The following is a 27825-nucleotide window of genomic DNA, read 5'->3' as shown; positions in this document are numbered from 1 at the left end:
GCACCCTCTCATCATCAAGATGTCGGTCCTGCAACCTGTATAACTCAGGATACTTTGAGAGGATGGATATTGTAGAAAGGCAGAAGACATTAATAAAGTACGGTACTTACTGGCTACCATACTTGGTCCTCTTGAACTTATTCCTCTTGTACTGAGCGTGCTCCATCTCCAGGGTTTGGACAGCAGCTATGATTTGTTTAAGGACTTTATACGTCTCCTGAGGGTCATCGATGATAAACGTCGAATACTCCTCCTGCTCTGGGCCATCGTACACAGACTTACTGCCGCAAGCCTCTGGGAATAAAGATGAAATGGGTCCGATCACTTTATGAACCTTTACAACCCATATTTACATAGGCTTTAGCCTAATAAGATGTCCCAAAGTATGATATAATTGTGTGACAGTAGTGCAGCGGTTAGCATAATGCTTCACAGCACCAGTGATCAGGGCTCAATTCCCACCACTATCTATAAGGAGTTTGTATGTTCTCCCTGTGACTGTGTGGGTTTCCTCCAAGTATTCCAAAGACATATGGGTCAGGAAGTTGTGGGTATGCCACATTGGCACCGGAATCATGGCAACACTTGCAGGCTGCCCCCAGCACATCTTCGAGCTGCGTTGGTCGTCGATGCAAACGATGCATTTCACTGTACGTTTTGATGTTTCGAAGTAGCTTTGAAAGCGAATCTTTTTTTTAAAGTGGGAAATTTAGGGGGCAGGGAGTTGGGAGAAGGCTAGAGAGGGCTCCACACTGATCCGCGAGAGGAAGTCGTGAAGCACTTGATGTCAATGGGCTTTAACATTACAAAGTTGTTGGGTCAGATGAATGCTGGAAACAGAGATCTGGAGGAGGGCAGAGATAAACAACATAGGAAGTAAACTGACAGCTCTTACCAAATGAGCTCCTGCCCAGGTACAGACCAAATGAGCTCCTGCCCAGGCACAGACCAAATGAGCTCCTGCCCAGGTACAGACCAAATGAGCTCCTGCCCAGGTACAGACCAAATGAGCTCCTGCCCAGGCACAGACCAAATGAGCTCCTGACCAGGTACAGACCAAATGAGCTCCTGCCCAGGTACAGACCAAATGAGCTCCTGCCCAGGCACAGACCAAATGAGCTCCTGCCCAGGTACAGACCAAATGAGCTCCTGCCCAGGTACAGACCAAATGAGCTCCTGCCCAGGCACAGACCAAATGAGCTCCTGCCCAGGTACAGACCAAATGAGCTCCTGCCCAGGTACAGAGCTACACAGACCAGTAAGGCCAAATGAGCTCCTGCCCAGGTACAGAGCTACACAGACCAGTAAGGCTGAGGCTCAGTTTCTGGTTTGGGTTGAGCTAATGAGCAACAATTGGGGCATGGCTGTAACAGGGAGAAGAGAAGATGTACCACAATGGTAGAGATTTACACAGAGTGACACTGCATAGGATCTTCGACTCAAGCTGAACTCTTTTTTTTGGTGTAACATTCCTTTGAATGTACAGCACAGAAACAGACCCTTCAGCCCATCTCCTCCACACCATTCCGCCCACTCTTCTCCTCCATCCCTCGCTCCTACGTTTATCCAGCTCCCTTTTAAACCCAGCCAACTCCCCAGGGGAGTGAGTTCCCCATTTCCCCACTTTCTGAATTCCTGACTGGATCTGTTGGTGACAGGCCCCAGCCACACCATCGGAAATCACTCTCTGTTAACTGAATGCACTGACCTATCCATGGGAGGGTGAGGCACCTGTTCAGGAGATCCCCCATCCTTCTATGCTCCAGAGGATGTCCAACTGGACACAGATCTAACTTCTCCATTCTGGAGTTGTCTTTGCAAATCTGTTCATAACTCAACTATCTGAACTGTTTGTAGTACTCCGTGTGGTTGGCCAAGGTTTTATTCAAACTGTTCAATAGCTTCAAATTAGTAGCATGTTCATCTTTAGCCTCAGTGGTTGTGATTTACTGTGGGATATCTCAAGAATTTACCACAGGACAGCTTGATGTCAGTTCAATGCCTAATCATTTTCTGTCTGGATTCGAAGTTACAACTGATGGCTGGTCTGTGTGGTCCATTGATTAGTGACCTCAAGGTTTAGTCTAATCCAGGGAAGTCTTGACTTTCGAAAGCAGGAAATGGACTCTCAGTCAGAGGAAAAATGAGCTGATGGATTCTTGCACAGACACAACAGGCCACTGAGGAAGCAAAACTGCTGCCCTTATTCGGCCTGTAACAGCCCCACCCCACAGGCCCCATCTCACACCAAAGCAGCTCACCCTCAAACTGGCTCTCAGATTGGTGTCCTTTAGCAACCTACCAAATGTACACGCAGAACGGACGCCTCCTGGAACTACAGAATGGTTCCACTCCCCTCACTTCCCAATCCACCACCTCTGCATGAATGACAGAGGCCACAGCTTTAAACTGTGACTATTTGTGTCCTTAGCCACACACACAGGCAGCACGGTAGCTTGGTGGTTAGTGTAACGCTTTACAGTGCCGGCAATCAAGGTTCAATTCCTGCCACTGTCTGTAAAGGGTTTGAATGTTCCCCCTGTGACTGTGTGGGTTTCCTTTGGGTGCCCCAGTTTCCTCCACGTTCCAAAGACATACAGGTTAGGATTAGTAAATGGTGGGTATGCTATGTTGGTGCTGGAAGCATGGTGCCCCACACATCCTCAGGACTGTATTGTCGTTGATGTATACCATGCACTTCACTGGATGTATTGATGTTTCAATGTAGATGTAACAAATAGAGCTGGTCTCTAATCTCGGGCCAGATAGCCTGAAACTTTGACGGTTTATTCCCCTCCATAGTTTCTGCCTGACCTGCTGAGTTCCTCCAGCATTTTGTGTGTGTTTCTCCGGATTTCCAGCAGCTGTTTAGTAACTGTGTCCTTACCTTGCATTTTCTCCAGCTTGGTCCTGTGGGCATTGAAGAGCGAGTAAATGTGCTCAGTCTCGCGGTCACTGTCCACATCCAGCTGAATGTCCGCAGGAAGGCCACTGTACGGGGCAGACAGACCACATTACTCAGCCAGCCACCCAAAAAGGGACACATAAACTGCTTAGGAACGCAGAGAGGCAAGCTCTCCCAAAGGCAGGCTACTAGGACACACTGTGGCCTAAGAGTTTGGAATTCTCTGGCCCTGTAAGTGGTGTAAGCTGGATCATTCTAAGTATTTAACATTAAGGTGGATAAATATTCAATAAATCGAGGAATAGAGAGGTACAGAAAAGGAGTAAGGCCAGCATGGGTCTTGAGAACAAAAGGACAAAAGTTTTGTCCCTTTAGAACGGAGACGAGGAGGAATTTCTTTAGCCAGAGGGTGGAATCTGTGGAACTCATTGTAACAGACAGCTGTGGAAGCCAAGTCATTGGGTATATTTAAAGCAAAGGTTAATAGGCTCTTGATTAGTCAGGGTATCAAAGGTTACATGGAGAGAAGGCAGAAGAATGGTGTTGAGAGGGATAATAAGTCAGTCACGATGGAATGGCAGGGCAGATTCAATGGGCCAAATGGCTTGATTCTGCTCCTTATGGGTCAGCCCTGATCGTATCGAATGCTGGGGCTTGGTTGAAGGGCCTGTTGGATACTCCTGCTTCTATTTTCCTGCAGTGGGCACCATCTCCAAAATACACTTACAGTAATGAGCCTCGGCTACTCCTCCAGCACCTTCCAAACCATGATCTCTACTGTCAAGGGTAGCAGGTGCAGGGGAACCCCACCAACCACAGCTTCCCCTGCAAGTTACATGCCATTCTGAATTGGAAATGTGTTGCCGTTCGTTCATCGGTTCTGAATCTAAACTGCATAAATCCCTCCCCAAAGGCTTTGCTGGAAGGTCTGTAGCAGTTGAAGAGAACAGCTCGACCCACTGTTTCAGAGGCCCATGGTCTGGCTTATCCAAATCTCAGCCCTGCCTATGCTTCTGCTATTTGACTGCATGTGCTGGAGAATTGGCAGGGTTACAAACCCGTCTTTTCTATTCAATCCTCAGATCCTCCTCTGGATGTATAGGACAACAGTTGACCCTGGTGGGGCCGAGGGGGGGTCACTTTATTTTCAGGGTCACCTGGTGGAATTACCACAAAGTGTGAAACTTCACAGCCTCACTCAGTTGAGCACACTCAAACCTGCTTGCTTGGGGAAACGTCTTTGGGTGAAGGTCCATTTTAAACTTTAGGATACAAAAGTACTCTTCCTTTAATCTATGTTGATGCTCTATCTGAGGAGCTGAGGAGGATAGCAAGTGAGAAATTCACTGAGATGACAGCAGAGTCTTTGATAGCAAGAGCTGATACTTCCACTAGTTCAGAAAGAGGTGCAGGGCCTCAGGGATAACAACCCTGACCTTTTGGTACTGTTGAGCTACAACCTCTCCACTGAGAATACTGCAAACTTCTACTATCTCAAATTTTCCTTTCAACAACAGAGGGGTATGTACTCTGAGGCTGTGCCCTCTGGTCCTAGACTCCCCCACTATAGGAAACATTTTCTCCACATCTTCTCTACCTAGGCCTTTCAATATTCTCTAGGTTTCAATGAGATTTCCCCCTCCCCCTGTCATTCTTGCAAATTCCAGTGAGTACAGGCCCAGAGCCATCAAATGCTCCTCGTACATCAGCTGTTTCATTTGTGGGATCATTTCATGATCTTTCTCTGGACCATCTCCTGCGTTTATTGAGTCTAGTCTAGTGAATGCTCCCATATCTCTGCATTACTGCTCAATACAAGAGGACATGGCTTTAAGGTAAGGGGATGGGAAGTTCAAGGGGGATATTAGAGGAAGGGTTTTTACTCAGAGAGTGGTTGGTGTGTGGAATACACTGCCTGAGTCAGTGGTGGAGGCAGGTACACTAGTGAAATTTAAGAGACTATTATATAGGTACATGGAGGAATTTAAGGTGGGGGGATATATGGGAGGCATAGTTTAAGGGTCGGCACAACATTGTGGGCTGAATGGACTGTACCGTGCTTTCCTATTCTATGTTCTATTACACTCTAAACCCAGTTTCCCTTACACACCTATCAATATCCTACATCCTACCAATCATCTACACTGGGGTTAATTTCCCAGCCACCAATTAACCCACCATCCTGCGTGCCTTTGGGACATGGGAAGAAGGTAACCCCCAGCGGTCGTGGGGAGAAGGTGAAGACTCCACACGGATGGTATCAGAGATCAGGACTGAACACAGCTTGCTGTGTCACCCACAAGCAGTGGGTGGTCAGTGAGTCTTTTTTACCCAAGGCTGACTTCAATCAGCTGTCAGGCAGTGAGGGGAATGAGGGTTGGCAGACTGACCACAGAATGGACGAAGTATAGGATCATCTGTGGTTTTATTGAACAGGGGCCATGGTCAAAGGCTCAGCAGGCTCCCCTGCTCCTAATACATCAGACAGGAGAACCTGCAGAGATGTCCAATTAAAGCAGTAAGTGATCGGAGTGAGGGGTAGACCATGTATTAGCAAGGCAGTAATGGGGGCATACAAACCCAAAATAAAAACAGAAAAATGCTAGATATAATCAGGCTGCATCTGTGGGAAGGGAAACAGTTAACATTTCAGGTCCAAGACACTTTGTCAGGACTGGCAGAGAGACAACAGAAGCTTGTTAAGCTGTGGGGGTGGGGGGGGTGGAGGGGAGATATATCTGACAGGGTAAAACCAGGGTGACTATGAGAGTAAGCTGTGAACTTGAGGTCACCTATAAAATGCAAATGGCCAGGCCAGGGGAACTGCTTTATTTATTTTTTTGAGGAGGGTCTGGAATATAAATATTTAAATAGAACTATTGAGGGAAGACCTGAGAATATATTTGGGAAGAGGGTAACATTGATCAGTGGGATGGAGAGGAACACAGTGCTGGCTCTTTCAGAGTATTCATGGAAAAGAAAGGATTCTTCTGTGCTACAGGATTTCCTGAATCCTTAGAAATGAGAACCAAGGGAACACTGGAGGGTCCTCATCCCTCAGCACTGGGAGCAGCTTCTTCCAGTGCTCCATCTCAGTGGTTTTTACAGAGTGGTGGGTGGGAAGTCTTCTCCTCTTACCCAGTGCAGGGGGTACAGCCCGGCGCACAGTCCAGGCTGGCCTTGCAGCACAGCCAGTGGCCGTTGAGATAGGCGGACGGGTGGTACGTGCTCAGTCGCTTCTGGTTGCACTGGCTGACTTTGGTCAGGATGTCAATCCAGTCCTTTGCCTCGACACAGTTGTTGGCCTGGATGTACAGTGCCCTTTCAGGTTGAATCACCTGAAACATCTGCATTGGAGAGAGCACAGGACAGAATGAGCTCAGATTCTGCATTCACTTCGGGTGGGGGGGAGGGTAATAAATTCTTACCTTCTCTGCAGCTTGGAAGAGAGCCTGCGCATTGTCTTCACTTTCAAATTCCTCTGTAGCCATCCCTCCACCCCTCTACAACCTCCTCCCAGCCCCCACCACTCTATAACCCACCCCCTCCGTGTCCCTCACCCCTCCCTGCACCCACCCCTCCGTGTCCCTCACCCCTCCCTGCACCCACCACTCTATAACCCACCCCCTCCGTGTCCCTCACCCCTCCCTGCGCCCACCACTCTATAACCCACCCCCTCCGTGTCCCTCACCCCTCCCTGCCCCCACCACTCTATAACCCACCCCCTCCGTGTCCCTCACCCCTCCCTGCACCCACCACTCTATAACCCACCCCCTCCGTCCCTCACCCCTCCCTGCACCCACCCCCTCCGTGTCCCTCACCCCTCCCTGCACCCACCACTCTATAACCCAACCCCTCCGTGTCCCTCACCCCTCCCTGCACCCACCACTCTATAACCCACCCCCTCCGTGTCCCTCACCCCTCCCTGCACCCACCATTCTATAACCCACCCCTTCCGTGTCCCTCACCCCTCCCTGCACCCACCCCCTCCGTGTCCCTCACCCCTCCCAGCCCCCACCACTCTATAACCCACCCCCTCCGTGTCCCTCACCCCTCCCTGCGCCCACCACTCTATAACCCACCCCCTCCGTGTCCCTCACCCCTCCCTGCCCCCACCACTCCTTGTCCCAACCCCTCCGTGTCCCTCACCCCTCCCAGCCCCCACCACTCTATAACCCACCCCCTCCGTGTCCCTCACCCCTCCCAGCCCCCACCACTCCTTGTCCCAACCCCTCCGTGTCCCTCACCCCTCCCAGCCCCCACCACTCTATAACCCACCCCCTCCGTGTCCCTCACCCCTCCCTGCACCCACCACTCTATAACCCACCCCCTCCGTGTCCCTCACCCCTCCCTGCACCCACCACTCTATAACCCACCCCCTCCGTGTCCCTCACCCCTCCCTGCACCCACCCCCTCCGTGTCCCTCACCCCTCCCTGCACCCACCGCTCTATAACCCACCCCCTCCGTGTCCCTCACCCCTCCCTGCACCCACCACTCTATAACCCACCCCCTCCGTGTCCCTCACCCCTCCCTGCACCCACCACTCTATAACCCACCCCCTCCGTGTCCCTCACCCCTTCCTGCGCCCACCACTCTATAACCCACCCCCTCCGTGTCCCTCACCCCTCCCTGCCCCCACCACTCCTTGTCCCAACCCCTCCGTGTCCCTCACCCCTCCCTGCACCCACCCCCTCCGTGTCCCTCACCCCTCCCTGCGCCCACCACTCTATAACCCACCCCCTCCGTGTCCCTCACCCCTCCCTGCCCCCACCACTCCTTGTCCCAACCCCTCCGTGTCCCTCACCCCTCCCAGCCCCCACCACTCTATAACCCACCCCCTCCGTGTCCCTCACCCCTCCCTGCACCCACCACTCTATAACCCACCCCCTCCGTGTCCCTCACCCCTCCCAGCCCCCACCACTCCTTGTCCCAACCCCTCTGTGTCCCTCACCCCTCCCAGCCCCCACCACTCTATAACCCACCCCCTCCGTGTCCCTCACCCCTCCCTGCACCCACCACTCTATAACCCACCCCCTCCATGTCCCATACCCCTCCCAGCCCCCACCACTCTATAACCCACCTCCTCCGTGTCCCTCACCCCTCCCAGCCCCCACCACTCTATAACCCACCCCCTCCGTGTCCCAACCCCTCCCTGCACCCACCCTCATTCCTGCAGGCTTCCACTTGCAGCATCCTGGATTTTAATGCACCCTCGCTTTGTGTCTTCAGATGTCTGGATCCCTCACTAAATGTTGTGTTCTCTCTCCTCTTCGGCCCTTCTTAAAACCTATTTCTTTGACCAGTCACCAGCCCTGTCTCCTGTTTCTACAGCTCAGATTCTCTCTACTGGACATTACAGGCGCGTACGTACATGCATTTGGGACTATACTCACTCTTAACTCATTAACTGTACTCTGTTTCTACCCAGTCTGGGCCCCATCATTAAACACTTCAGTGATCATTTCCAGAACCTTCCATCTCTATGCTAACAAGCTGATACTCACGTTCTTCATTTTGAACGATTCTTCCTCCAGTTTCTCAACTGCGAGAATATTTTCAATTGGAATATTGTACAGTGGATGGTCACCTAAAACATCAGGAAAGGAGCTCATTAAAATCCCGTTCCCTCCAGAGTGGAAAATTGCCTGAAGCTTTCTGACCAAGTTCATTATCTAAATTAGCGACTAATTGAACAATCGCACACAGAGGCCATTCATGCAACAGCACTGGAATACAAAAGACCTTGTAGATAAAACCATCAGGTGCATGGATAAGGTAGATGGTCACTGTCTTTCTCAAGGTGGGGAATCTTGGTTTAAGTTTCGAGGCAAAAGGTTAAAAAAGGGACCCGAGGGGTAAATTTTTCCAGAAGGTGGTGGGTATGTGGAATGAGCTGCCAAAGGAACTGGGTACAATTAGAATGTTTAAAAGATATTTGGACAGGTTCATGGACAAGAAAGGTCTGGAGGGATACAAGCCAATGAGACTGGTTCAGAAAGGCTCCTTGGTTGGCACCGACTAGCTGGGTCCAAGACTTGTTTTCATGCAGTATGGCTCTTTGACTGCATCTGAGTACAACTACACAAGGCCCTGGTGAGATTGTGCTTTCAAAGCTTTGTAGAGTCAGCCAGCTCCAAAATGGGGACAACCCACCCTACCATTGAGGAAATCTTCAAAAGGCAGTGCCTCAAGAAGGCAGGTTCAATCATCAAGGACCCTCCCTACTCATGGTATGCATTCTTTTCATTACCAACATCAGAGAGGAGGTACAGGAGCCTGAAGACAAACACTCAACATTTTAGCAAAAGCTTCTTTCCCTCCACCATCAGGTTTCTGAACAGTCCATGAACACTACTTCACTGTTTCTCTCTCTTTTTGCAGTATTTATTTATTTTATTGTAATTTACAGCAATTTGTTATGCCTGCACTGCATTGTTGCCACAAAGCAAAAGATTTCACAATTTACGTCAGTGACAATAAACTTGGCTCTGATTTTGATTCTAGAGAAAGTGCAGTTGGCCTTGATCAGACTGATTGCTGGGAATGAAAGGGTTACCATATGAGGAACGCTTGATAGCTCCGGGTCTGTACTCGTTGGAATGTAGAAAGATGAGGGGGATCTCACTGAAACATTTTGAATGTTGAAAGGCCTAGACAGAGTAGATGTGGAAAGCGTGTTTCCCATTCCCATGGTGGCAGAGTCTAGGACAAGAGAGGGATAGAGGGGCATCCATTTAAAACAAAGATGTGGAGAAATTTCTTTAGCCAGAGGGTGGTGAATTTGTGGAATTTATTACCACAGACAGCTGTGGAGGCCAGGTCATTGGGTGTACTTAAGGCAGAACTTGATAGGTTTTTGATTGGACATGGCATCAAAGGTTATCGGGAGAAGGCTGGGGAGAGGGGCTGAAGTGGGGGAAAAGGGGTCAGCCATGATGAAATGGTGCAGCAGACTTGATGAGTCAAATAGCCTAATTCTGCTCCTACATCATATGGAATTGTGGACTTCAGGTCCACCATCTGAAGCAGACTAGAGGTGATCTCACTAAAACTACAAAATTCTTACAAGGCTTGACAGCTTGGTTTTTCACCCTGGCTGGGCTGTCCTTTATCAGTGATTAGTCCTGAATACTGGGTTGGCAACTCAGGATGGAGATGAGAAGAAACTATTTCACCAGGAGAGTGGCGACTTGCTAGAATTCTCTCCCAAAAAGAACATAGAGCTTCACTTACTGAGAATACTCAAGGTAAAGATCAATAATCAGTTTTAAATATTAAAAGGACTTGTAAGTCCCAGGGTTAATGCGGGAAAATGACACTGAGAAAAAGGATGAGCCATGGTCTTATTGAATGGTGAAGCAGTTCTCCTCCCACAACCCCCTCCATCTCCACTATAACTATCTTCTCTATCCTGCTCTCCTTCATCCATTTATCCAGCTTCCCCTTTAACCCACCTCCACTCGTCACCTCACTCACTGTCTGTGGGAGGAAGCTCACTCTTTAGCGAAAGAGGGTTCTCCTGAATTCCTGACAAAATCAATTTGCGTCTATTGACAGGTAGAACTTTACTGAACCTCTTCCACTCTCAAAGATGGCAAATCAGAAGAGACAGAGAAGGCGCAGCAAACTTTTATAGTGGGGAGATGGCATACTGATGAAGTCAGCAAGATGCAGTGAGATAGGGACAATGCAGGGAAATTGCTGTTACTGGTGGGGTGGAACCCTTCATCAAATGGGAAGCTATCTGACTGAGCACAAAGAGTTATTGCAGCTGAGTGGAAAGTCATCACTCAAACTAGGCTTTGTTAATGCTCCTGGTTCCATGACCTCTCTTATGTGATGTTCAAAACTCCACTGATACCATGAGAAGATCGTGTTCCCAACACGAGTCTGCTGGCCTCAGGAAGGCGACAGTCCAAGATCCAACTGAGATTCTGGAGTGGGAAGAATGATCAGAGAGGGTCCAGTCCCCAAATCGACAATCTTCATCTATTCCAAATATTAGGGAGAAAGGACCATGTGTGATACATCACCTTTGTGCTTGTGATAGGTAAACTCATGGTTGCTCAGGCGAAACCACCGCTTCTTAAAATTCTTGATGCCAAAGCGATTTCTTCCTTGTGCTCTCTTGATCATAAACCTAAATGGAAATTCAAAAGCATTGTTTGGAAAGATTAGCAAATTAAATCTTTACAAATACCTCTAAGGAAGTTGAGTAGTCCAAGAGAATGGGAAGTTGTGAAGGATTTTAAGGTTGTGGAGAGACATGATAGGAGGTACAGAAGCCTGAAGACTTCAGCATTTCAGGAACAGCTTCTTCCCCTCTGTCATCCAATTCCTAGGTGTACATTGAACCCATGAACACTACCTCACTTTTTTGTAATATATATTATTTCTGTTTTTGCGTGATTTTAAATCTCCAATATACATATATTGTTATTTATTTATTTAATCTTCTATATTATGTATTGCATTGAACTACTGCTGCTAAGTTAACAAATTTCACCTAATGCCAGTGGCAATAAACCTGATTCTGATCATTCGTTCAGGAGATCATCTGTCTGAGCACCATCTCCATACTTGGTACCTCTCAGCTCAACTGTCCAGGTACCAGTATGAACCCATTATTGGGGAACCCACACACAGATGAAACAGACTTTCCACAATGTGTAAAAGCACGTTATTTACAGACCCACTGTGGGCAGCACATTGATGTAACTAGCAGAGTCGATAGCTCACAGCTCCAGATACTCAGGTTCAATCCCGACCTTTGGTGCAGTCTGTGTGACCAGATGCTACACCATTGTGGATTAACTGGCCACTGTAAATTACCCCTAATGTATGGGTGAGTGGTAGAATTGGAGAAAATTGATGGGAATGTGGGGAATACTTAAAAAACAGAATTAATGTAAACAGTTGTTTGATGGTGAGCATGGACTTGTTGGGCTTAAGTTTAAAGTAAAATTATTAGCAAAGTACGTATATGTCCCCATATACTACCCTGAGATTCATTTTCTTGTGGGTACAAAGAAACACACGAGAATCCATAAAAAACTAAACACAAAAATGGACAATCAATGTATAAAAGATGACAAACTGTGCAAATAATAACATTAAAAATAAACATAGATAAAAAATAATATTCAGAACATGAGTTATAAGGCCTTTGATGGAATCAGTTCAGTGCTGAGGTGAGTGAAGTTTCTGTGCTGTATCATTCTTTGTGACAAATACTGAACTGGTAACCCACCACCCCAGATTAAATATCCATTGAACATGCATTCTAACCTTGGCTGAAATAAAGGAACTTTGTTGAAATCATGAGACAACAGTGGGCTTTTGTCAATTACCATCTGGTTGAGTGTGGTGTGGAGGACACGGCTGCTAGTGGGACAGGAGTTGAGAAGGTGGATGTCTGTACATCCAGTCAGACAGATTGGCCAAGATCTGAATGGTGGATTGAGGAGACCTGATACACCAGCAGCCCTCACATTCCTGGAATGGGCAAACCATACAGATGCCCCTAACACAGCGATCAAAGTTCAAAGTTCAAATCAAATTTATTATCTAAGTACGTATACAGTATGTCACCACTATCCTGAGATACATTTTCTCGCAGACATTAGCTGTAGAACAAAGAAATACAATAGAATCAATGAAAAAATATACACAAAGATTGACAAGCAACCAATGTTCAAAAGACAAACCACAAATATAAAAACATAATTATAAAACAAACAAATAAATAACACCGAGAACATGAGTTGTAGGGCCCTTGAAATCAGTTCAGTGTTGAGGTGAGTGAAGTTATCCATGTTGGTCAGGAGCCTGACGGTTGAAGGGGAATAACTGTTGCTGAACCTGTTGTGTGGTTCAGTGGTAATAAATTGTTACACCACACATGACCTTGGTATTTCCGTTTATTTAATTTCTCTACTGAAACATTCAGAACTAGGAATAATTTGTCCTCTAAACGCTTTTTGACTTTGCCAAGAAATTACAGCAAAACACGGACTGACAAAGCATGCCAGCTAACCTCTAACACGGAGCACAGCTTTCCAACTGACCCTTGTTAAACATTAACTGTTTCCTGAGATGTTTTATCGTGACCACAGAATACGGACGTATGTTTGTAACAGGTTTGAGAGCGCAGGGATGGAAGGGAAAGTCAATGGAATGAGAATGGGCAGTGAAGAGGGTCAGTCTCAGAACACATTTCATTGATCCTCAGCTCACCATCTGACAGAGTGAGTGTATGACAGAAGAATATAAATTCAAACTTATAAAGGGTTTAGACAGAGTAAATAAGAAGCTGCTTCCAGATTCAGGAGTCTGGGTGACAGAGGGATACAGAGTTAAGGTTCAAAGTAAATTTAATTGTCAAAGTACATAAACATCACCATTTACAACCATCATATTCATCTCCTTGCAGGCATTCACAGTAAATACAAGAAATGTAATGGAATCGATGAAAGACCATACTCAACAGGGCGGACAAACAACCAGTGTACAAGGACAACAAACAGTGCAAATACAAAACAAAAAAAAGAAACGGTAATAATAAATAAACAAACGAACAATAAATATCGAGAACATGAGATGAAGAATCCTTGAAAGCGAGTCCATAGGTTGTGGGAAGAGTTCAGTGATAGGTTGAGTGAAGTTATCCCCTCCGGACATCAACAGCCTGATGGCTGAGGGGTAATAACTGTTCCTGAACATGGTGTTGTGGACCCTGAGGCTCCTGTACCTTTTTCTTGATGGCAGCAGTGAGAAGAGAGCATGGCCTGGATAATGGGGGTCCTTGATGATGGATGTTGCTTTCCTGCAGCAGTGCTCTAAGTAACCATTTAACAATTACAGCACTGAAACAGGCCATCTTGGCCCTTCTAGTTTGTGCCAAACACTTACTCTCACCTAGACCCATCGACCTGCACTCAGCCCATAACCCTCCATTCCTTTCCTGTCCATATACCTATCCAATTTTATTTTAAATGACAATATCAAACCTGCCTCTACCACTTCTACTGGAAGCTCGTTCCACACAGCTACCACTCGAGTAAAGAAGTTCCCCCTCATGTTACCCTTAAACTTTTGCCCCTTAACTCTCAACTCATGTCCTCTTGTTTGAATCTCCCCTACTCTCAATAGAAAAAGCCTATCCACGTCAACTCTAACTATCCCCCTCATAATTTTAAATACCTCTATCAAGTCCCCCCTCAACCTTCTACACTCCAAAGAATAAAGACCTAACTTGTTCAACCTTTCTCTGTAATGTAAGTGCTGAAACCCAGGTAACATTCTAGTAAATCTCCTCTGTACTCTCTCTATTTTGTTGCCATCTTTCCTGTAATTCGGTGACCAGAACTGTACACAATACTCCAAATTTGGCCTCACCAATGCCTTGTACAATTTTAACATTCATCCCAACTCCTATACTCAATGCTCTGATTTATAAAGGCCAGCATACCAAAAGCTTTCTTCACCACCCTATCCATCTGAGATTCCACCTTCAGGGAACTATGCACCATTATTCCTAGATCACTCTGTTCTACTGCATTCTTCAATGCCCTACCATTTACCATGCATGTCCTATTTTGATTAGTCCTACCAAAATGTAGCACCTCACAATTATCAGCATTAAACTCCATCTGCCATCTTTCAGCCCACTCTTCTAACTGGTCTAAATCTCTCTGCAAGCTTTGAAAACCTACGTCATTATCCACAATGCCACCTATCATAGTATCATCTGCATATTTATGTGCTCAATGAGTAGATGTGCTCAATGGTGGGGAAGCTTTACCCATGAAGGTGACCAACAATAGAGCTTGTGGAAAGGGAGTGGTTGGTTGTTGTGATCGGAAATGCACTGTCTGAGGGAGAGAGAGGAGGAATATACTTAAGAAGAACTCTCAAAGTTTCTGAATACTTGAAGGGGAAAATTCATAGGCCTATGTAGAGGAAGTGCAGGCAGCAGCAAAACAAATCAAAGAGTTCTTTCACAGAGCCAGCTCAAACACAATGGATCAAATGGCCTCCCTCAACAATGCAAGACTCATTTGATCCCAGCTGCCGCAAGCTAACAGGTAGATGTTCTTCCCTCACGGACACTGTTGCATCCTGATGCTTTTGTGATCCAAAGGCTCTATTCCAAATTACTATTCTACATTGGATTAACAGAGAATTATAATCCATCTGAAATAATCTAGTAGTAACAAGTTGGTCTCATAAAAGTGACTCTGAAGTAGCTGGATTGTTGTAAAAATCCACCTAGTTCCTTGATGTTTTGCTCAGTCTCCGCCAGGATTTGACTTCTGTCCTAGAGTAACATGGTTAACTCTTGCCCTATGAATCAACAGAGCAAGTCCCTAATTTATCAAGAAGAGAGGTTAGCACCAGCGTCACAGGGAAGAATATTGCCTACATCCTGAAGGAAAGTCATGTTTTTCCTCTGTGAAGGTTACATGTTAATAGTTTCATTTTGTCTAGTAAAATCTTATTACCATAGAGAATAGAGCGGATATTTAGAACTCACCCTTCCTTTAACACGATGGGCTGCTCAATACTCTTGTGGTCCTTTCTTCCAGAGGAGGAGATTAAATCTAGGAACTTCACACAGATCAGAATGGCATGTTAAAGGGAGCTCAGCTGGTTATTTAACTTTCGAACAAATACAACAGAGCAGCTGTGACCCAAAGATCTGTCTCATAAGTAATTTGATATTTCCTCTATTTAAAAAGTGCTTAAAAAATCAATATGTTACTCTAACCACTTAGCCAGGTTTAGGCTAAGTTTCCTGATAACAAACGCAAGAGGTTCTACGTATGCTGGAAATCCAGAGTAACGCACACAAAATGCTGAAGGAATTTCACAGATCAGGCAGCATCATTGGAAAGGCATAAGGAGTCGATGTTTTGGATTGAGATTCTTTATGATCCTTTCCATAGATGCTATCTGACCTGCTGAGTTCCTCAAGCATTTTGTGTGTTTCCTGATGTATCTGGTGCAGCAGTGAGAAGCAATGCTTTCACTGGCTGGGCATTTTTTTTCATTTGCAACCTCTCAAAGACAATGTGGTAAGATTCTAGATAAAGAATAGTGGTAAAGGAACCTCAAGAATCCTTCCATCCTAATCTCCACAGAAGCTTAATTCAACTCAACTCCATCCCAATCCCAAAATTACTCCAACCCAGCTGCAAAACAATCCATTAACCAGCTCCCATCCACAAAAGACATCAACCTAAGCTCTACTACATTACAGATCCCTAATCTCATCATGTCCTTAGCCTCAGAACACTAGAAAACCCGTTAGGACCCCGACCCTACTGTGCATGATATCGCTTACTTGTAAAGAAAGGAAGTTCATTGGAACCCAACTCCACGTCAACAGGACTCCAAAACAACCCTCACTCCAACGGAACCTCCAACCAAAGAGCAGCCTCAGTAGAACCCCAATCTAACCACCACCTCAGCAGGACCCCAAACTGAACCTATTTCTACTAGCAGAAGACCCCAGTAAAGCCAAATATGACTACAAACTTGATAAAGGGTTGCTGCCGCTGATTCAGTAGAAGGTCACATGGACGTGACCGGATGACTGGATCTTTAGATTTCTTTACACAGTTTCAGGACATCAGAGTACCTTTACTGCAAATGAGATGCTCTGAAGTACTGTCATTGCTACAATGGTCCCATTTCTACACAGTATGATAAATTCAACTTTGTCTCCATTAACTGAAGGATATACACTTTATTAGGTACATCTGTACACCTGCTTGTTGACGTAAATATCTAATCAGCCAAACATATGGCAGCAACTCAATGTATAAAAATATGCAGACCTGGTCAAGAGGTTCAATTGTTGTTCAGACCAAACAACAGAATAGGGAAGAAATATGACCCAGGTGACTTTGACCATGGAATGATTGTTGGTGCCAGATGGGGTGGTTTGAGTATCTCAGAAACTGCTGATCTCCTGGGATTTTCACCCACGTCAGTCTCTAGAGTTTACAGAGAATGGTGCAAGGAACAAAAAGACAGCCAGTGAATGGCAGTTGAGCAAAAACACTTAGTTAATGAGGGAGGTAAGTGGAGAATGGCCAGACTGGTTCAAGCTGACAAGAAGGTAATAGTAACTCAAATAAACACGTGTTGCAACAGTGGTGTGTGGAAGAGCTTCAATGAACGCACAGCATGTTGAATCTTGAAGTGGATGGGCTACAGCAGCAGAAGGCCATGAACATGCACTCAGAGGCCACTTATTAGGTGCAGGAGGCAGCTAATAAAGTGCCCACTTGGCGTAAATTGGCTGGACACGGGATAGTTTCATGAGTGTCTCCGGACATGAGCCCCTGGGTTAACTGGCCTTTGAATCTGCAAGGTGCACATTGTACAGAGCAATAGTGACCAAGGCATGTACATCAATAAAAAGGAACTTACATTTCTTACAGCATCTGTGTACTTCTGCTCATTAAAGTGCTCATAGAATGTGGCCATGTAGGATTCCTTGAAACTTGCCTGCAGAAACAAGGGGACATCAGTGAAATATTTATTAGCATTCTGTTAATTACTAACCAGAGAGACCATAATATTCTATAATACAAATTAATTCATTCACTATTATTCAGCAACAGAATTGGAGAGGGTCCAGAGGAGGTTCACAAAAATTAATCCAGGAATGAGAGGGTTAACATTTAAGAAGCATTTGATGGCTCTGGGTCTGTACTCACTGGAGTTTAGAAGGCTGAGGGGGATCTCATTGAATATTGAAAGGTTTACTTAGTGTGCATGTGGAGAGGATGTTTCTTATAGTTGGGAGAGTCTAGGACCAGAGGGCGTAGCCTCAGAATAGATGGACATCCCTTTAGTACAGGGATGAGGAGGAATTTCTTTAGCGGGGTGGTGAATCTGTGGAATTCATTGCCATAGGCAGCTGTACAGGTCAAATCGTTTAGAACGGAGGTTGACAGGTTCTTGATTAGTAAGGGTGTCAAAGCTTATGGGGAGAAGCTGGAGAATGCGGTTAAGAAAGGCAATAAACCAGCCACAATGGAATAGCAGAGCAGACTCTATGGGTGAATGGCCTAATTCTGCTCCTATGCTTTTATGATGTTATGGAAGATTTTCATTCACTCTTAGCACGTGGGAGTTGCTGTCTTGGATGACATTCAAACCCCATTGCCATCTGCCCTTTAACTGAATGATTTGTTCATATCACAAGGTGGTAAAGAACAACCATGGCATTGGGGGGTTCTGGAGTCACATACGGACTGGACTAGGTGAGAACAGATTACTTCCCTCCCCAAAGGACATCAGTGAATAGTTGGATTTTCGTATCAAGCCATTAAGTTTCATGATGAGCATCACTGCTAATGGCTTTTTAATCTAAATTCAGTAAATTAAATCTAAACTCTGTAGGCTTAAGCTCTGGGACACTGGTCCAGGGTTCAGAACTACCAGTCCAGTAACAAACCCATTATGACACTGGACTGTCCAGTTTATCTGTTGTAGATGGGTCCAAAATAATGTATACTTTACACATAATATTGTTGCAGAATTTTAAAACTGAGAATCACTAGCCAGTTTTTATAATTCATTTACTAAGGATTTTTTTAAAAAGGTCATGTGCCCTTTTGTCATTGACCTGAGGAACCTGGCAGGCAAGTCTGAGCTGCATTAATGTAGAGAGTTTGATCATCACAAGGTCTTGGCACAAAACCATGAGCAGATGTTGGCAACAGGAATACAAAATTCCTTAATCTATTCAGAACATATAAAATGATGACAACTAATTGTGAATAACATCAGAGTAAATTCCGCAAGCCCCCATCGGGGAGAAATTAATCAAGAGTTTGGTAGCTCGGCCTTTCACTAGTTCACTCTCAGGGTTGCAGCTGTTGCTAGTAAAGCTGGGATCTAATTTCCACTGCTGGTAAAGTAATGTTGAACCACTTTCTTTCTGAACTGCTGCCTTCTACGTGAGGCAAGTGCTCCCACAAGATATTCTGCTATTTGCGGCAGGCATTTCAGATCATCCTCCAAGGTTGAGAGATTTCCTTCCCCGAGGAACTTTGGTGACACAGTTTACTTAAACAATAATCCAACATCCTGATTGTGAAAATAATTTTCACAGAGAATGGCTTTTTACTTTCAGATATTTTTTACTGTAATTACCATTTAAGTTCTCAGTAGCTTTGGAGAGTTCCAACTAGTCAACTCTAGAAATATTCTGTACAGAAGTCTAACGGTCTGAAATTGATAACGTTCAGAAAGATCTCATTGAAACATACTGGGTACTGAAAGGCCTGGGTGGACATGGAGAGGATGTTTCCATTAGTTGGACAGGGTAGCATCTGAGGGCACAGCCTCAAAGTAAAGAGATGTCTCTTTAAGACTAGGACGAGGAGGAATTTTTTTCAGCCAAAGGATGGCAAATCTGTGGGTGCAGATATACACAGCACTGAGATATCAGGCAAGGTCATCTGATTCCAAGAAATTGGAATATTGATCATGACAGAATGTCTCTCTGGAGCTTCTTGCTTCCTCCCCTCTCCTTTCCCCTTTTCCCAAGCATGATTCCCCTTTCACACTCTCAGTCCACAACAGAGACTTATATCAGAATCATGTTTATCATCACTCACATATCTCATGAAATTTGTTTCTGTTTTATAAGTACAGTGCAATACACAAAATTACTACAGTACTGTGCAAAATCTTGGGCACCTTGGCTTTTCATATATGCCCAAGACTTTTGCTCAGTATTGTAAGGTAGAGATCGGCATGTTCTTGATTGGTAAAGGGATTAAGGCGTTGCAGGAAGACTTGATTGAATGGTAGAGCAGACTCGATGGGCCAAACAGCCTAATTCTGCCTTTGGTCCACATTCCCACGAGCACAGTTAGAGCAAATATGGGAAAGCTGAGACAGTACGATTGAGGTTCCTATGCTGTTAAAACATCACATTCTGTCAATACAGTGCAGAATAAGTGAGGGAACACTTACAGATTTGGACTTCGATAAGCTACCCAAGGTCTGGATGGTCTTGGACACGAGAGTCAGGGTCCGTGCTGTTACTGGGTCCTGAAAGAAAGAAATAATCACCAGATCCTGGATCAACACTTCCGAATGAAATAAAGTTGGAACAACTACTTGGTTTCTATAAGATAGACAGATACTTTATTTACCCCAAAGAAGCATTACGAGTGCACAGATATACAAATATCAGAAGAGAAGAAAGAAAGAATAAAAATATACACAACTTGTGAGGAAAGACCAGGGAGGGTGGGGAAGACTTTGGTATATTCAATTTTCTTCTAACTTTTGTAAATAACACTAACGTCAGGCAAGGAAATTTGTTGTGTCAGCAAATCAGATTGGTCGCCTGAAAGAAGGCTCCCTCTTTGCAAGCACCCATAATTTTTCTACCTTGCCTAATGGAATGAGCCAAGTCAATGTCTCACTGTATTATCAATGTGTATATATGTCACCATAAACCACCATGAGATTCGTTTCCCCAAACACATTTACAGGAAAATAAAGAAATACAATTTATGGAAAACTATACATAACGTAAAGCATAGGTGTCAAACTCAAGGCCCGCGAGCCATATCCGACCCGGCGTACAATTATATCCGGCCCGTGAGATCATTTTAGATAGATCTATTATTTTAATTATTAATGGCCCGGCGATATGAAGCCTATGATTGTAAGTTAATACCAATCATAAAAATAATGCTTGCTCAGCAGTCTTCTTCATAAGAAACGGAATTTGTGAAGTGGAACACTTTGTAGTTATAGCAGAGACTGAGACACATGAGAACAGGCTGATTTTTTCAGGAGGCAATGAAAGCTGCGTTCGCACGCGCCCGACTGATCCGGCCCGCATGAAGCTGCATTTTGCCCAATCCGGCCCGTGACCTAAAATGAGTTTGACACCCCTGATGTAAAGAGACTGACAAACCACCAAAATGCATAAGATGCCAAATTGTGCATAATTAACTAAATGCATGAACGAATGACTGAATGAATGCATGAATGAATGAATAGTACCAAGATCATAAGTGAAAGTGAGATTGTAAGTTGCGGAACCAGTCAGGGTTCAGGGTAGTGAAGTTATTTACACTGATTCAGGAGCCTGAAGGTTGTAGGGTAATAACTGTTCCTGAACAGGGTGCTGTAGGACCTAAGGCTCCTGTACCTTTTGCCCCATGGTAGAAGCGAGAAGAGAGCATGTACCTTGATAACTGAGTTCACCACTTCAGTCATTGACTGCAGCTGAAGTCACTTTGCAGTTGTATAAAACTTTAGTCAGGCCACACTTGGAGTATTGTGTGCTGTTGCAATACAGGAAGGACGTGGAGGATGTGACTTTGGAGAGAACGCAGAAGAGGTTCATCGGGATGCTGCCTACGTTAGAAGATATGAGCTATAAGGAGAATTTGGACAATCTTGGTTGTTTGCCCTAGAGTTTCAGGCTGAGGGAGAAGTATATAAAATTATGAGACACACAGATAGGGTCAATGATCAGAATCTTTTTCACCAGCATGGAAATGTCAAGTGCTAGGGGATGTAGCATTTAAGGTGAGAGGGGAAGGTTTAAAGGAAGTTTGCGAGGCAAGTTTTTTTTTACAGTGAGAGTGGTAGTGCATTTCGAGAGAAGTGACGTAATTAACTAGAATACCAACAGCTAATAGTTGTGTGTGTTGCAACAGTTACGAGGCATTCAGATAGACCCATGAGCAGGCAGGGAAGTTTAAATTGCCATCACAGTCAGCACAAAGAGTACAGCCTGTTCCTGTGCAATATTCTGTATGATTCCTATCAGCAGCCTGGAGTTTGTAGAGTGGCTCAGCACCTATCTATTCCCTCCCCCGCCACCCCCATTTACCCAAACCTAGCTTATCAGATCTGGAAGCCAACTCGGTCAGTCAGCACTGTGCCAGTACAGAGTGACAACAGTATCTTACATAGGGTAGGCAGAGCAAGCCCAACCAATGACAGGTCAAAACCCAGTGTAGGCTTTGCTGTCTTGGCCATTTGACCTGAAAGTTTAAATCTGCATTGACCTGCTGAGTGTTTCCAAAACTCTGTTTTATTTCAGATTTCTAGAATGTTTTTGATTGTCCCACTTAGACACTATTAACAACACAGAAGGCAGTGAAATACTGGTCATTGTGCAGCACTGACGGCAACACCCAATAGATCAGACGAGTTGTCAAAAATCATGGCTGTCACCGTGTACACAGTAAGATCCCAGTACAACAGGATATATAAAACTATCTGTTTTGGTGATGCAGGTTGAGAGATAAATATTAATGAGTACTGGGGAAAGCCTCTGTGCCAGAGTATCTTCTATCGGCTGTGAGAATCAGCCTCCCTGCCACTGCAGTGCTCCTTCAGTACTGCAAGCGGAGAGTTTATCTGGCTTTGGGCTCAGGAAAGCGTCAAAGATCAAAGTAAATTTATTGTCAAAGTATGTACATGTCACCAGAAACTACCCTGAGGTTCATTTTCTTGCAGGCGTTCATAGAAGAACAAAGAAATACAACAGAATGACACACAAAGACTGACAAACAACCAATGTGTAAAAGATTAGACAAGTTAGATAGATAGATAAAACTGAGAATGTGAGTTGGTGAGTATTTGAAAGTGAGTTCATAGGTTGTGGAATCAGTTCAGTGAAGTGATCTACACTGGTTGAGGACCTTGAACGTTGAAGGATAATAACTGTTCGAGAACTTGGTAGTGTCGGACCTAAGCTCTTTTATCTCCAAGTAGTATTGGCATTAAATTATTAAACTAGAAAAGTCTTGGATAGTTAATGTTACATAAAAAGGCATTGTAGAACAGAGTCAGTCAGGGCCTCATTCACTTGTGAAGTGATAGTGAAGGACCCACATTTCAGGCAGAGAAGGAACTTCATCCAGCTCCCATTCTGTTGTCCACACTTACAGCTGTATTTGCTTGCCCTTTTGTACTCTATCCCACCGGGCTTCTAAAAGCATTCTGATCATTGCGACAGACTAGTGCCTGGCACTGTTTGCTCTGGGCAAAGTCCGCAGTGTGAACTTACTGGATGGTGAAGATGCAGCTGGAACAGGTTGGGTGACAGAATGGCTGGAGCAAAGAATCGCAGGAAGATGAAACTGCTTACAGCTGTGTATCGCACATCAGGATCACCTAGAGAAAGAAGTTCCACATTACCACTGGATAGCTACGCTTGGACTTAAATAGATGTTTTCAGGTACATGAATGCAGCATTAGGACCTCTGTTGATGTAGAACCATAGACACATACATCACTAAGTGTCATCCTAACAACACAGCAGTGCTGTCTCTCTCCAGCCATTCTAAGACCATTCCTCTGATCCTGGGCCTCTCTGTATCCCCGTTTTTCATAATCTCCACCTACTGGAATTGATTGAAATCCCTCCCCAAGATTCCTCACCTCCCTGGCATGTTCAAGATGTACCTGAAACTTTCCTCTTTCAGCAGGCTTTTGCTTGGCTTTCTCATGTCCCCTTTGGAGTTTGGCTCCCTCGAGACACGCACAAAAGAAAGAGCTAGAGTGCTCCCAGCAGGTGGTAGGTGAGCGATGCACGTTGGGTACAAGTTTACGTCCATGCATAAAAGTCTGGAAAACATCCCTTTATCTGTATTGCTACATTGAAGTGCATAGAAATCACAGGCCATTCAGCCCCTCGACTCCAGAACAGCCTTTAATCTCCTTCTATCCCTCTCTCACTCATGTTTCTCTCACTTCCTCAAACTCATCTCTGCTCCCTATAAAAGTCAGTTCCACACTCTCTGGCCTCTCGGGAAAGAAGTTTTTCCTGAATTTCTGATTAGATTTTTTATTAACTATCTCTTACAGATGGCCTCTGCCTTCATCAAAAGTGTCAAAATATCTTCTCTACATTTACCCTGTTAAACAGTTTCATCATTTAACAGAGTTTGGGCCAGTTCACAGTCCTGCCCCAGCCACTTCAGAACTTCCCCATCACACGAACCTCCCAGCCTACCAGTTTGCTTGTAAACATTGCTGTTGCTTCCCAGTGCCTTGGTATCCCATTGACAACGTGGAGACAAGTGTGCACGACTGTGAGTGCAAGCTAACAATGATGAACAGAAAGCAGGACTCGACACACGGATGAAGACCAGTACAAGGTTAGTGGTTATGTACGATGCCACACTCTACCTTGGAATCTCTTGGCAGCAGACTCCCTCAGCGAGAAGAAAATGTCACACATGACTGTGGGACAGCTCATGCCCGACTTTGTGATGACATTGAAAATTCTTTCAACGTACTGTCTGAGGTTATCCTGAAATACAACAGAACAGTGACAATAGTGCTTTGAATTCCTTCACTGGGTTCCGCGAGATACAGTCTCTGAGAGTCAACTACCCTGGACTTACCCTCAGCTTGAGGGCACCCTCACCACAATGGTCACCAGTTTACTCATTGACAGGTCACATTAAAGCTGACAAGCCCAGCATTCACAATCACCTCAGCCACGAGGAGCACCGCAGATGTACGATGACAAGGGAATCCCGCTGCAGTCAGCCATGACAAAGTCAGGCAGGCATGAGACTGGAGTCACAGGTGGGCCCAGACTGGACAAGGAAGGACGATCTCCTTCCCAAAAAAGCAACAATGAACCAACTGGTAATACAGCAGACTCACAGGCACATTAACTGATCTTTTCCTGGGTCAATTCTGCATGACAATGGACCATCAAGTCTATGCCAACAATCAAACCCATCCTGGCAAACCTACTTACCTCATTTTCCTATAACTAGTCTCTTTTGCACATCATAAAGCACAGAAATAGACCCAACATGTCCATGCAGTCCACCTTACCCACCCTGCTTATAGACTGTTTCTCCCACAAAAAAACAAAAAGGGCTCACTATAAATAAACAGTTAAATATGCACAAGTTGGAGCTCAATTCTTCCCGAATGTAATATTCACTGATCTGCAGTCAACCTCGGCACCTTGCTCCTTCGAATCACAGTCCCCCACTGGGTTGAATCCTATGCCCGGTTCTCCCCAGTGTCTGCTCTCTTCATCTCCCGCTGAACAAAGGACCCCAGCTCCCACTGGACACAACACAAAAAACCCCTCCCCTGATTGGACAGCTCACATTCCAAAGTACCCGTTATCTCTCACCATAACCCAAACACTGCTTCTACAGACACACCGTTATGTCAGCAGTGAAACCTGTCCCATGGTGTTACATGTTTTATTCTGCTGTGTCAGATTGATAGTATCAACCTCCTTTATACTCACACACTGAGGAATGACAATAAAAAATCTTGAATCATGCCCTCTATACTAATCCCATTTACTGACGAGTGGTCTCGAGCTTTCTACAAACTGTTAAGTGTTTGACTCAGTACATTTAGCTCAAGTGAGGGTATTTGCCTTCACCAATCCTTCTGGCAGATTCCAGATTCCAACCTCAAGGTGAGAAAAGATCTTTCTCAGATGCTGTCTAAACCTCTTACTCCTTGTTCTAAACCTCATCACAAATTGTAATTCAGATTCAGAACATAATTCAATGTAAGTGGTGGACTGGTGATCTATAATGTCAAAGGCTCTCACCATGTTCGACTCCAGGTTCTCACCGTCCTTCAGCTTAACCGGGTCAATCTCACAGGACTTATGAACTTCACATATCTGGGAGACAAAAGTGAAATTACGATTTAATCAACATCTGTATCAACAGCTGCCACTTTAAGTAATTTAAATGATCTGAGATTCGTGGTCCCTCTTTCAACCAAAGTCTCTCCCTCTGTAAACTCACTCTAAATGAAGAGATAAAATTAGTCCGCAAATGATGTATCTTCAAAAGTCCTAACAATCCCTGTATGATTCCTTTCAATCCTCACAGAGATTATATCGAATTTTATGAATGCTGAAGGACACTAATCCCCTCCCTCAAGGCCAACAAAGTTGCAGCATAATTGCACTGTATTCAATTCTTGTTTTAAGTCTGACCTTAGCTCCCTGGTAGTGAGTGAACAGGTCAAAATCTGCTTTGTTAGAGAGGGTATATGGTTCTCTGTGTTAGTGTCTGAGAGTGGAGTTTTCTAATTTTGAACTCCGTTTCTCCCAGTTGATTTCCCTATGTGTACCCATTAGTGTGCATTTGTGTGAAAATGTACGTGTGTGAGAGATACACAAATGAGCGGATGAGTGTGAGACTGTGTGTGAGCTCATTAAAATGTGTACCAAGTGTTTTTGTCTTGGTATGAGTATGAGAATCAATGTGCAGCCAGGGAACACATGTTTGCGTGCACAGATGTATCTAAGAGGGAATGTAGGCGTGTGTATGAGTGGATTTGCAAAAATGAGCAACTCTGTGTGAAGCGGAACATGTATGAGAGGGAACAGGTGTGTGCGAGATGAAAACCGGCGTGCACATGCAAGTGTTTTGCATCACTGATCGACCTAATCAGCCTCACACACAGTTCCTGGTTACCTCATCGACAACAGGCTTCAGTGTGACCTGTAGGTAGTGCCTCCCCGCCAGTTTCATCGTCTCATCGATGCACTTGGAGGTCAGGGAGTTTCCTCGAAAGATGGTGTTCGGATCTCTGGAAAGGAAGAGATTTGCATCGTGACCACTTTGGAAGATCTTTGCTGAAGGAGATACTGGATGGAAGTCTGAAGTTCTTCCCACCTTTGAACTGTTATCACTCATGGAGTCTGGCAGACAGACCGTTCCCCCCGACCCCCACTGCCAACTTCCATACGCTAGTACGATCAGCTGATCTCAGCTCCCTGCTCACCAACAAAGCATTAGTCTCTCCTGCAATTTGGCCCTTTGTATCCATGCAATTCCATGGAGTATTTTAGCTCCCTTACCCTCACCTCCTAACTCTTGGCCAGCACAGTAGTGTAATCGCTTTACAGCACTGGCAACCACCGATCCCGCCACTGCCCTCAAGGAATTTATACATTTTCGCCATGACCGCGCTGTTTCCTCCAAGTGCTTCAGTTTCCTCCCAAATTCCAAAGACGCATAGTTGGGGTTAGTGAGTGGACGGCAATATATGTTGGAGCCAGAAGTTTGCTTGCAGGCTGCCTAACACAATCCTTGCATTTCACTGTATGTTTCAATGTGACTAAATAAAACTAATCTTATAACTGTTTTAATAACCCCACAAACCACAGAGGCCAGACTAGCAGCCTTTGATCCAAACAGTGAGAGAAAAACAGCTCCATTTATATAGTGCCTTTAATGCACTGAAATCTCCCAATGCCTTTCAACTTTATACATTACACGCATTAGGGATTTGCTGTGGTGTGTTGGTCAGGGCACAACACGCAACAAAAATATTCAAAAATTATAACAATAACATTTTGCATACAATAAACTTAGAGGTTCAAGAACGGATATAGAATAAAATGTTAATGAATACCAGCATGTACTTACGATGTAAACAGTATTATAAAAAGTAGTTTGAAGTGTTTACAGCACCGTGCAGTGACTGAGATATTAAATTGGGTGGGGGGGGCAGGGGGGCTAATTAGCATGGTTGATCAGATTAACCGTATGTGGGAAGAAACTTATAAGATGGCGTGAAGTTTTAGCCTTATAACGCTTCCCAGAAGGGAGATTTTGAAAAAGGCTGCTTTCTGGATGAGTCATGTCCACAATGATTTTTTCCTTTATGCTTTCTTATCCTGGATACGTACGTCCAACAGTGATGGCAGGCTGCAGCCAGTGATCTTTTCAGCTGACCTCATGGCTTCCTGTAGTTTTTGTATACTGAGAGAGGATGCAGCACCAAACCAGACAGTGATGGCTGATGTGAGGATGCTCTCTACGATGTAGTGACCAGTCACTCACCTGTGCCTTCAGCACACATACAACACATTAAGCACTTTGTCCTTTCCTGCCTCTGATGCCCA

At 45.0% G+C, this 27825-nt stretch overlaps 1 protein-coding gene across 2 annotated transcripts in view; it reads right to left on the bottom strand.

The window, feature by feature from the left end:
* The window catches only part of rasa3 (RAS p21 protein activator 3), a 165221-nt gene that overhangs the window by 4499 nt on the left and 132897 nt on the right, over window positions 1–27825 (bottom strand). For both annotated transcript variants that reach the window (XM_059970552.1, XM_059970553.1), the window contains 12 exons: window positions 26390–26504; window positions 25510–25584; window positions 24102–24225; window positions 22978–23084; window positions 19908–19985; window positions 17346–17423; window positions 15442–15515; window positions 10940–11046; window positions 8411–8493; window positions 6044–6252; window positions 2888–2991; window positions 111–294 (listed from right to left, as the gene is read on the bottom strand). In XM_059970552.1, the coding sequence (XP_059826535.1) occupies window positions 111–294; window positions 2888–2991; window positions 6044–6252; window positions 8411–8493; window positions 10940–11046; window positions 15442–15515; window positions 17346–17423; window positions 19908–19985; window positions 22978–23084; window positions 24102–24225; window positions 25510–25584; window positions 26390–26504 (1338 nt within the window). The remainder of the gene's footprint in view (window positions 1–110; window positions 295–2887; window positions 2992–6043; window positions 6253–8410; window positions 8494–10939; window positions 11047–15441; window positions 15516–17345; window positions 17424–19907; window positions 19986–22977; window positions 23085–24101; window positions 24226–25509; window positions 25585–26389; window positions 26505–27825) is intronic.

The sequence above is a fragment of the Hypanus sabinus genome, chromosome 5 (genome assembly GCF_030144855.1).
Source record: "Hypanus sabinus isolate sHypSab1 chromosome 5, sHypSab1.hap1, whole genome shotgun sequence".
NCBI lineage: Eukaryota > Metazoa > Chordata > Chondrichthyes > Myliobatiformes > Dasyatidae > Hypanus > Hypanus sabinus.
This window is presented reverse-complemented; position numbering and strand designations above follow the sequence as displayed.